Source organism: Arachis hypogaea, chromosome 5, assembly GCF_003086295.3.
Source record: "Arachis hypogaea cultivar Tifrunner chromosome 5, arahy.Tifrunner.gnm2.J5K5, whole genome shotgun sequence".
In the NCBI taxonomy this organism is placed as follows: domain Eukaryota; kingdom Viridiplantae; phylum Streptophyta; class Magnoliopsida; order Fabales; family Fabaceae; genus Arachis; species Arachis hypogaea.
The window spans coordinates 115045733-115057195 of record NC_092040.1 but is presented as its reverse complement, the minus strand read 5'-3'; the positions used below and the strand labels follow the sequence as shown (position 1 = coordinate 115057195).

The window sequence follows — 11463 nt, the reverse complement described above, 5'->3', positions numbered from 1 at the left end:
CAAATTAAAAAAAATTCACAAAAAACCGCACTGTTAAGTTGGCGGGTTTTAACAGGGTGGGGCGGGCCAGGTCGAAGATTTTTATTTTTATTTGTTTGTTAAATAAAAGAGTGATTATTATTATAAAATTAATAATTACATAATTTTTAAATATTTTTTATTTTTATTTTTAATTTTTTATTTATTAACTTTATTTATTTTATTTTACGATTTCGTGTATAGATTTAAATTATGTTAGTTATTTTTTAAAATAAAAATGATTTTATTAACAAATATTATTTTAAACAATTTTATTAAAGTTAAAATTAAAAAAAAATAAAAAATTATATCATAATTTAAATATTTTTTATTTATATTTTATTTTTTAATTAATTTTAATAAATTTTATTTAAAGAAAAAAAGTTAAACGCACTAACCCACCAACCTGCCAATTTATCATAAAATAAAACAAACTAGCCCGTCCGTTCATAATACAATCCTAAGTGGGACGGACCGGCGGCTTTGCCACTCTTAACTGTGAAGGTATTGAACGTGCTTTCATGTTAGTTTTGAATGATGGTGGAAATATTTTCCAAGACTTTTTGATATTTAAAAAACCTATAAAAATAAAAAATTAAAAAATATTTAATTTGATAGGATATTCATAGAAGAATTATGATTTTTACATATGGATGAGAATTGGATATTTTGGGCCATAGCTATTGGTTTGGGACAAATCCATATTTGATGGATTAATATTTTTTTGGATCGTAGCTTTGTTTTTTTGGGTCAAATAGTAGTATTATTAATCGATTGGTCAGTGACAGACCATTAAATAGAATTCAGATCCGCAACGTATTAGTTTTTAACTTGTTGGGTTGGGAAATATCGTGAAAAAAAAAAAAAAAAACTTAAAAGTCGAGCTTAGTGTAGTCAAGCTATGAGCAAATCATGTGTAGTAATTGTTGTCGCCTATTTGAAATCTGATATTTTTGGAGATCTTAGACTAAGTTATTATTTGTATATGTGAGAAGAGAAAAATATGATGGACATGGTAAGCCTACCATGAAGTAGAAATTAATCTATGAAAAATCTAATATTACCAAATAAACCAAGTAATATCCAGGATTATGGAATGCTTATATTTTATATACAGGTTTAGACTTTAGAGCAATAGAGTGTAAAATCTTCTACTATTATCACAAATATAAAAATACTATATTAGACATGCAAATGAGAAAACTATATTATTATTACCAAGACAAATTCTCAGATATAGACCGGAGGAAACATCCATACGTATGTTACGAGAATATTTATTTGTTATTGTTATAAGCAACTTATTAGCTAGATACGATCATATGTTATCTTTGTTATTAGTGTTGTCTTTTGGAACTAAGGTTACCGTGAGGTTATTATTATATAAAAAAGTTTAAGAGAACAGTATTTTTGTTAAAATTTAGTTAATATTTAATTATTAAAAAAATAAATAATTTTATATTATTAGATAAATTTTACATCATTAAAAATATTAAAAATAATTAATTAATAATTATAAATTATAAAATTTATTAGCCCTAACACTTCTCTTATTATAATTATTAAATGGGTTAAAGGTAATTAGCGAAATTGGGTAAAATGTTCTTTAGTTATTATTATTATTTTTACTAATATAAAATGGGTTGGAGGTAAATAGGATATTTTTTCGAACAACCTTTACCTATTATTGGTATTATTATTGTTATTATTAAAAAGTATTTAGTTAATTTGTATTAACTGTTATTAAGGCATTGTTATTGTTATTTTAGTGAATTATCATTATTGGTGTTCTTTGTTATTATTATTAGGAAAACAAAATCTTTAAGGCATATCATTTTTCTTCAAAGGACTATTAGATTGTTAGTCTAGTTCTAGTTAGGATAGCTGAAGAAGTTAGGTCACAAGTTCCACCCCATAAGTATTAGAAGTGTTCACACTTCACACACGAGAATAAATATTAAAAAAAATCTTGAGTTATTAAATCAAAAGGCTTTCTTTTTTTTTAGATTTTTTTTTTGTTTTTCATGATACTTTTTAGTCAGATAGACTAAAAATTAATCTGTTGGAGATTAAAATTTTATTTAAAAATTTGTTATCCAATAATAAATTACAATTACAACAAAATGAAAACACTACCTTTTTTCTCAGCCTGATACAATTACAACAAAACACAAAATCCTGAAATATGCAACAAAATCATTATTACGAATAGTCTTTTATTGTTAAGAGTGTAGAGTCACATGAAAGCACACAATTCAAGATTTCAATGTCAATAGCGGTGATATGATAAAAGAAAATTTGGGAACACGAAATATAGAAGTGGCTAACCATAATTAGAAGGAAAACACATGTGGTCAGATAGCTTAAGGCTTCAATTTATAACAATGGCCTTAAGATTTACCTGCTCAAATTCAGGATCAAATCATGCCTCAATAGCCAATATAGTAATTGTCATATTCAGCGGGTATGAGTATCACTCATAATGAGTAAGTATCTTCTTGTCTTTTCCTTTATTTGTATATTATTCCAGATTCCAGAAAGGCACCTTATCTTATTTCAATTTGAGAAAAAATTAAAGTATACCTTATACATTATTATTATGCCTACCCACCAGCAAATATGATTTGCATCTTTATTTAGACTTTTGTACGTTAGAATCAAAAAGTAATTTATTTAAGTTGGTCTAGCAATCCAAACTCGCTTTTAATTCATGGTTCACAAGTCACAACTATTGCAGCAGCCACAGGGTTTTAATATGAAATTTGGGGTGTGATTATTGATTAAGTCTGTTGTAATCTCAGTTTTTTCATGTTAGGTTTGTTGTGAATTGTGACGAAGGAGAAAAGAGATAGATTGTATTGAAATTCTTTTTCCATTTTTGGGGGATGACATTAATTATTACATAATTATTTAGCTTATCAAAAACATCTGGTTATTGAACACATCATATATGCATGAGCATGACAAACCCAAATATAAATAATTTATCAAGACAAATTGATCTTAATTATAAGACATTTTATACTGAAATGTTTTTATCACTCACAACAAGAGAAACCGAAGTTAAAATAAGAGTAGTGATGGCAAAGCCGCCGGCTACTTTGTCCCATTTTTCAGTAGTGAGTAGTAACTTATCAACATACACAATCACTGTTTAACTATGATCTAGGGACACTAGGGCTGGAAGTGAGCCAAGTCATTTCATGAGTCAGTTTGAGTTTGGTTCGTTAATAGCTTGATAAGCTAAGCTCGTTAGTTGGTGAGCCAAATTTAAGTCTGGAATTGAGCTCATAAATTAAATGAGCCGAGCTTAAACTTGGATAAGCTCAGCTCATTAGCTCGTGAGTTGACTCGATTATATATATATATATATATATATATATATATATATATATATAGTCTATACTTTTAATATTATATATATACATATGAAATAGTAATATATAATTATATATATTAATGATTTTAATTATTTAAAATTCTATATTTATTTATTACATATAATTTTAATGTAGGACATAAATAAAAAATTTATATTTATTGATAGATAAACAATATATAAAATTGTTCTTTTAAATATTTTTTAAAATATATAAGTTATAATTTATTGATATAAAATTATAGATTTCGTATTTATATTTCTATTATTTGAGCCAGCTTGTGAGCTTTCGATGAGCCGAGTTTGAGCTTAAGAAATAGGCTCGATTATTAATGAGCCAAGCCGTGAGCCAATCTCAATTTTGGTGAGCCAAGCTTGAGCTTAGTCTAGCTCGACTCAGCTCGGCTCACTTCCAGTCCTAACGGACACTGACACGGACACGGGACACGACACGACATGGGACACACCGACACGCGAATTTTAAAATCTTACATGACACGAGGACACGCATACATATAAAATATAAAGTATTTTTTAGATAAATCATAATGATATTTTGATATTTTGTTGATATTAAAATATAAATTTAATGTTTTAATTATTTTAATGTCTTATTTTAATTATATCAAGTATTTAAAATATTTTTTTGATTTAATAAATAATAATATATACTATATCTAAATTTATTTTAAGAATATATGTTCAGAATAAGACTGGACACGTTGACACGTGATAATATTTAAGTGTGTCCAGGCGTGTCCGAAGAAATTTTTTTATTTTTTATTAAGACACGGTTGAATACAGCAGACACGCGTGTCGAACGAGTGTCGATAAGTGTCGTATTCGAAATGTGTCCGACACACAGACACAACAACTCAGTGAAGTATCCGTGCTTCATAGCTGCTTAACATAGGTAATTAATATTAGGTATACAATAACTCAAAGTTACTTTATATTTAACTTAATATTTATAATTTTATCTTTTTAATATTTATATATTTATTACATTTGATATTATTAAATTATTTTAGTAATAAATAAAAATATGAAATAAGAAAACTAATAATTAAAAAATATAAAATAGGTAATATTTTTAAGTTACTTTGAATTAATATTCTATTATTTTAAGCAATTTTTAATATGTATAAAATGATATTAATTAATTATGATAACAAATATTTGATAATAAATATAACGTTAAATCCATACACAGTACATTTGAAACTAATTAAGTTTGGATATATACATCATACACTTGTTTTTCACATAAGCATATATATTACTTCTCTCCAATATATAATTGCATGATGCATCTTATTATATATAGAGTGAAAGTCTTTTTTTTTCTTTTTTAAATAATTATACTTTTTAAGACATTTTATATAGATAAGAGCTCAAAGACTAATAGAATTCATTATTTTTATCTTCTATTTTTAGTTATTAATTTATTTTTTTATCTAATAATTTAACTATTTTTTATTTTATATTTTTAAATATTATTAATTATTAGAGAAAATCAATAAATTCTGATATTTTTTAGATATTTTTGTATAGAGCAATGCTAGGGGCCAGCAACTTTTGTTATTGTTAGCCATCAACTAGTCATCAATGATGATTTGATGGTATGAGATTGGTGTGAGAGGCTCACATTTCTCTATTAATTACATGCTGACCAAAATTCAATAGAATTGCTGGTCCTTAGACTTTCCTTTTGTATATATTATTGTATTACAAAGGGGGCATCAACCACGTTATAAAGCAACCCTAGTAATACCGAAAGAACCATATATATCTAAGGCCTAAAACTAAAACTAACACTACTCCTCCAAATCCAATCATGGCAGAAGAAGCAGCACCAATACGCTTTGGGATACTTGGGTGTGCTGAGATAGCAAGGAAGGTTTCAAGGGCCATAACCCTCTCCCCTAACGCCACCCTCTACGCCGTCGGAAGCCGCTCTCTTGACAAGGCCACCAAGTTTGCTGCCTCCAACGGCTTCCCACCCCATGCTAAGGTGTTAACTCTTAATATGTCTACATATATATCCACACAAAAACAATTTTAATAAGCTTAAAATATTTCATTAATCGTTGTAATAATAATTAATAAATATTAAATAAAATAAATTCTAATTCTTTTTTATTAATCAGATACCCACTCTATGATATAAACTATAGTAACAAATATATTAATTTAGAATTTGTTTGAGATTATTACAATTAATTAATGATGATGACTTTAATTTTTGAAACATGTTGTGGCATAAAAGGTTTATGGATCATACGAAGGTGTTATAGAAGACCCTGAAGTTGATGCTGTGTACGTGCCACTTCCAACAAGCTTGCACGTGCAGTGGGCTGTGCTTGCTGCTCAGAAGAAGAAGCACTTGCTGCTTGAGAAGCCTGTGGCTCTCAACGTTCACGATCTTCACAAGATTTTGGAGGCGTGTGAATCCAACGGTTTGCAGTACATGGATGCTACCATGTGGATGCACCACCCTAGGACCACTCAAATGTTTCACTTCCTCTCAGATCCTCAACAGTTTGGACGCCTTCAATCGGTATATATGATCATTATTAATATTCACAAATATATATATCTTTAATTTCATGGGTATATATATATAATATTGCACAATTAATTTTTTTAATCAGTTTACCCCGTCTATAAAGATAAAGGTAGAAAGAAACTTACTATTGCAATAGTAAATATAGATAGGCACCATAGCATATACCTATCAATATAACGAGAAATGCTCAAACATGAGTAAGAGAATTTATTATTTTTACTTAACACATTTTTAATTTTTAATTTAATTTTTTAATTAATTAATAATTTAACAACATATTTTTAATTTATTTTTTTAAGTATTAATAATTAACTATTAGACAAAAATAAATTCGATTAGCTTTTTAATATTCCTCTAATACAATATTAAGAAATAACATATATTTTGTATTTAGATAAAAGAATTTGATTGCATATATATATATATTTTCTTATAGATGCATATATTGTTGAATGAATGCAAATATTAGATTATGTAGTGTCAGTAAAAATTACAGTTCAACTAGGTATCCTTTAAAAGTTGTACAATATTCAGCCTTTTATTACAATAATTTAAAAAAATAAAACAAACATATCTAAAAATTTTAAATAGATTTAGTGTCTTTTTAAAATTAAATACACATTCAAAATACAAACTAAATAAAACTAAAATTTAAAATTTAAATTTAAATTTTAAATTTCTATTTTAAATTTAATATACTTAATTATTAATATATTATAATTACAATTTAAATACACATCCAAAAATCAAATTAGTTATAATTCAAAATTTTGAATTTAAAATTTTAAAATAAATCTTAAACCGTTTTAAAATTTTGGATGTGTTTCAAACATGTTTTGTATATAAGTCAATAATTTTAGATGTGTAATAAATGAAAAATAACCAATATTTACAAACATACATTTTAATAATTTTAAAAGCATTAATGTTCAAATAAGTAACGATAAAATTCAACAAATAATAAAAAAATGAGAAATATTAGATGAATTTTATCGAATAAGATATAAAAAAAATTAATTTTATATTTAATGTTTAAATTTAAATTTTTGATTTATGATTTTGGATGTGTTTTAGAAATATTTTTTGTATCACTTAATAATTTTAGATGTGTTACAATTGAAAACAAAATCAAATTTTTACAAACAAGTATTTTAATACTTTTAAAAGCATTAATATTAAAATAAGTAACGAAAAAATCTAAGTATTAAAAAAAGAGAAATATTAGATGAGTTTTTCTCGAATAAGATATAAAAAATTAATTTTATTTTTAATGTTTAAATTTAAATTTTAGATTTATAATTTTTGATGTGTTTTAAAAATATTTTATGTATAATTTAATAATTTTAGATGTGTTACAATTGAAAAAAATTAATTTTTACGAACATACATTTTAATAATTTTAAAAGCGTTAATATTTAAATAAGCAATAAAAAAATTCAAAAAAAAATAAAAGAAAGAAAGAAAGAAAGAAAAAAATAAAGAAGAAGAAAAGAATATTGATATATACACTGATTATTTATTATTTAATTCAAATATTAATATAATCTTATTAAAATAATGATGAATGAGTTTTGAGTTAGTACGTAAGTCACTCGAAATAGAAACAAAATAGCACGACTCATCTAATAATAATAATAATAATAATAATAATAATAATAATAAAATGTTAAATATGAAATAATAAATTTACCTGTAGAGAAATAATACTCTTCTATAAAAATTTTTGTAAAGAAGAGAGAAGAAAAAAAAAAGAACGTACACGAGAGAGGGGAGGGAGACGTGCAAATAAATAAAAAATTAATAAAATAACTATTTTATGAAGTAGGTAGGAAGTTAGAGAAATTCTAGTATTTGAAATTTAAATTAATTTTAATTACAACATGTTTAGCTACAAATTAGGAATGTCTTTTAACTAAAATTTATTTAAATAATATTATTTAAATTTAAAGGCTGAATAAAGGCTGAATTTTAAAGGACACATAGCATTTTCCTAAAAATTATTATTATTATACAATTTTGTCATCATTTGTTTGTAACTCATCAACTAATTAATAACAGGTACATGCAACTTTTTCCTATGGAGTTAGTCCTTATTTTCTAGAGAATGATATTCGTGTGAAGCCAGAACTTGATGCTCTTGGAGCACTTGGTGACACTGGTTGGTATTGTGTGAGAGCAATTTTATGGGCTTCAAATTATGAGTTACCTAAATCAGCAACAGCATTGCACAAACCCACATATAATGATGCCGGTGTCATTCTAGCTTGTGCTGCTTCTCTATCTTGGGAAGATGACAAAGTAGCAACATTCTATTGTTCCTTTCTTACGGATATGTCTATGGATATTATTGTGATGGGGACAAAAGGGTCATTGCGCGTTCATGATTATGTTATCCCTAATCAAGAGAAAGAGGCCAAGTTTTCAACAAGCTCAAACTCTAATTGGGTGGAACTTTCTTTAGGTTGGGCTCCAAATCCAAGTGAACATGTTGTTTACAATGATCTCCCTCAAGAGGCACATATGGTGAAGGAATTTGCACGCTTGGTAGGGGCAATTAAGTACAATAACTCAAAACCGGAGGACACGTGGCCAATAATTAGTAGGAAAACACAATTGGTGATAGATGCTGTGAAGACTTCAATTGACAATGGCCTTGAGCCTGTGGAAATTAAGGGTTAACTTTAGTTAATTTATTTGATTGAAGTGGTGGTGTCGTATATTAGATAAGTTAATTAATGTCTCAATAATTATGTTGTTAACTTTTCAATTTCATCAGGGGTTTTGTTCTTAGCCGTCTGGCACTATATTCAGCTACGTGGCAATATCATCACAGTTATGTTGTTGACCTTTCTATGTGAAAATAATGATGTATGTTGACTTGTTTTGGCTGTGTGTTCTTTCTAGCTATTATGGAATAATGATCATATAAAATATGTATGAAAAGTCTTGCATGAGTGAATTTTTTCAGTTAATTTTAAATTTGAGATTGAATCGAAATATTCGGTAAATATATTTTATATTTATGAGAGAAAATATTTGTTTTGAGACGTACTTAAAACAAATTATAAGATATTTTGGGCTTGAGAATAAAAAGTCAAAAGTAGCTGTAAAGATTTTGAACGTGCCTTCACGTTAGTTCCGAATAATGGTAAAAATATTTATAAAGATTTTCTTATATTTAAGTTAAGAACAATATTAGGCACAACAATTTTTGTGGCCATCAACTAGTTATCAATAATGATTTGATGGTATGAAATTAGTGTGGAATTTTATCAAATGGCTCACATTTTTCTACTGGTTACATGCTGGCCAAAATTCAATAGAATTGCTGATTCCCTAGACTTTTTCTTAAGTTAATAAGAATTTTAAATAAATTTATAAAAATTAAAATTAAAAATATTTAATTTAATGAGACATTTATAAAAAAAAAAATATGATTTTTTACATACGGATGAGAATTGGATATTTTGGGCCATAGGTATTGGTTTGGGACAAATTTATATTTGATGGATTATTTTTTTTTTTTGGATTATAGCCTTGTTCTTTTGGGTCATAAAATAAATAGTACTACTACTAAAAGTTGAACTTAGTTTAGTCAAACTTCGAGCAAATCATGATGTGAGAAGAGAAAAATATGATGGACATGGTAAGCCTAACATGAAGTAGAAATTAATAATCTATGAAAAATCTATACCAAATAAACCAAGTTATATCCATGATTATGGAGTGCTTATATTTTATATACAGGTTTAGACTTTAGAGCAATAGTGTAAAATCTTCTATTATCACAAATATAAAAATAGTGTTTACCTATAGGCTATAATTTTGATTTTGCGCTTTTATTTTTTAGCTCAGATGTCACTGACTGTGTTTAACGCGCAAGGCAAGAGTGGCCGAAGCTCACGCCAGATTCTCTTCAATGGAGGCCAGGATCTCATCCTCTCTTGGCCTCTCTTCTCCCAATCCCAATCCCCACCGCCACCCCACTGATTTCCCCTCCATCCTCAATCACTTCGCCGCCACCGCTACAAACCCTCCTTTCGCTTCTACCACCGCCACCGCCACATACGCCACCGCTCACAGCCCACAATGGATCTGGCCCACTTCAAAGCCCGCCCCAAAGCCCCAAACTTTGCTCAAAAACCTCACCGTCGTCGAGCGTGCACTAATCGGCGCAGCCGGTGGCGGAATCGCCGGCGCCTTCACCTACGTCTGCCTCCACCCGCTCGACACAATCAAGACCAAGATGCAGACCAAAGGAGCATCCCAACTTTACAAGAATGCCCTTGACGCGGTGGTGAAGACCTTCCAGCAAAAGGGTATTCTCGGATTCTACAGTGGCGTATCTGCGGTTATTGTTGGATCCACCGCTTCTTCTGCAGTGTATTTCGGAACCTGCGAGTTCGGTAAGTCATTTCTATCCAAAATTGAAGGGTTCCCTTCTGTGTTGATTCCACCTAGTGCTGGTGCAATGGGGAATATTATGTCTTCTGCTATAATGGTACCTAAGGAATTGATTACTCAGAGAATGCAAGCTGGTGCAAAGGGAAGATCTTGGCAGGTTTTGGTGAAGATTTTAGAAAAGGATGGGTTTTTAGGGTTATATGCTGGTTACTCTGCTACATTGCTGAGGAATTTACCTGCTGGGGTTTTGAGTTATTCATCATTTGAGTACTTGAAAGCTGCGGTTTTGAACACTACTAAGAAGTCTCACTTGGAACCTGTTCAGAGTGTGCTTTGTGGCGCACTTGCCGGCGCAATTTCGGCTTCTATAACCACTCCTTTGGATGTGGTGAAGACAAGGCTGATGACTCAGGTTCACGGAGATGCTGTGAACAAGGCTGCTGCTGTTGTGTACGGCGGGGTTTCGGCGACAGTGAAGCAGATATTAAAGGAGGAAGGGTGGGTTGGACTTACCCGTGGAATGGGGCCTAGAGTTCTTCATAGTGCTTGCTTTTCAGCATTGGGTTACTTTGCATTTGAAACTGCTAGGCTCACTATACTGCAACAATATCTGAGGCAAAAGGAGTTGAGTGAAGTGCCTGCTTCTCCTAGCTGAGGCTCATGAGTTCGGTATTTCGGATTCTCTTTGGTTCTCTCTTGCTTAGTTTTGCTTGTTAGGATATTGGTTACTGTTTGATATCTGTGCAATTGACATAAGTAGTTGCTTCAGTTAAATACATTAGGAAGTTAGTTATCCTGTGGCTAAATGCTAGCATAGTTAATATGGTGCTTCAAGCATGTTTTTATCATGAACTCATGATACCTCACTAGGCTATATGCAAGAAATTTGTTGTAATGCTTTCAATTTGAAATGATCTTGCCAATTTTCGGCATAGTTTTCACTTTCCAACTCAACTTATGCTTGGTGTAATAGGATCTATGAATGGTTTTGTTCTGTTGTCGTTCAAGATCATGTTCCTCTTTCACAATTGCGGTTTGGTTAATTCAGACGAGTGAGCAACCTTGTTAGTAGCTGATTCTGGTGCTGAAAAGA

General features: G+C 29.1%; 2 protein-coding genes across 2 annotated transcripts; both read left to right on the top strand.

Moving 5' to 3' along the window:
- The first annotated feature begins 5146 nt into the window (after positions 1 to 5146).
- LOC112803052 (uncharacterized oxidoreductase At4g09670) lies at positions 5147 to 8850 on the top strand. The gene is made up of 3 exons (XM_025846506.3): positions 5147 to 5411; positions 5667 to 5957; positions 8025 to 8850. The coding sequence occupies exons 1-3, from the start codon at positions 5235 to 5237 to the stop codon at positions 8643 to 8645; spliced, it is 1089 nt and encodes a 362-aa protein (XP_025702291.1). The 5' UTR covers positions 5147 to 5234; the 3' UTR covers positions 8646 to 8850.
- Positions 8851 to 9885: 1035 nt separating this feature from the next.
- LOC112803051 (protein MITOFERRINLIKE 1, chloroplastic) lies at positions 9886 to 11377 on the top strand. The gene has a single exon (XM_025846505.3). It carries the CDS (start codon positions 9886 to 9888, stop codon positions 11023 to 11025), a length of 1140 nt encoding a protein of 379 aa, XP_025702290.1. The 3' UTR covers positions 11026 to 11377.
- Positions 11378 to 11463: the final 86 nt, after the last annotated feature.

Coding starts and splice junctions, on each gene's coding strand:
- LOC112803052 (XM_025846506.3), top strand. CDS start 5,235: ATGGCAGAAGAAGCAGCACCAATACGCTTTGGGATACTTGGGTGTGCT. Junction 5,412..5,666: donor GCTTCCCACCCCATGCTAAG/GTGTTAACTCTT, acceptor GTGGCATAAAAG/GTTTATGGATCATACGAAGG. Junction 5,958..8,024: donor AGTTTGGACGCCTTCAATCG/GTATATATGATC, acceptor AATTAATAACAG/GTACATGCAACTTTTTCCTA.
- LOC112803051 (XM_025846505.3), top strand. CDS start 9,886: ATGGAGGCCAGGATCTCATCCTCTCTTGGCCTCTCTTCTCCCAATCCC.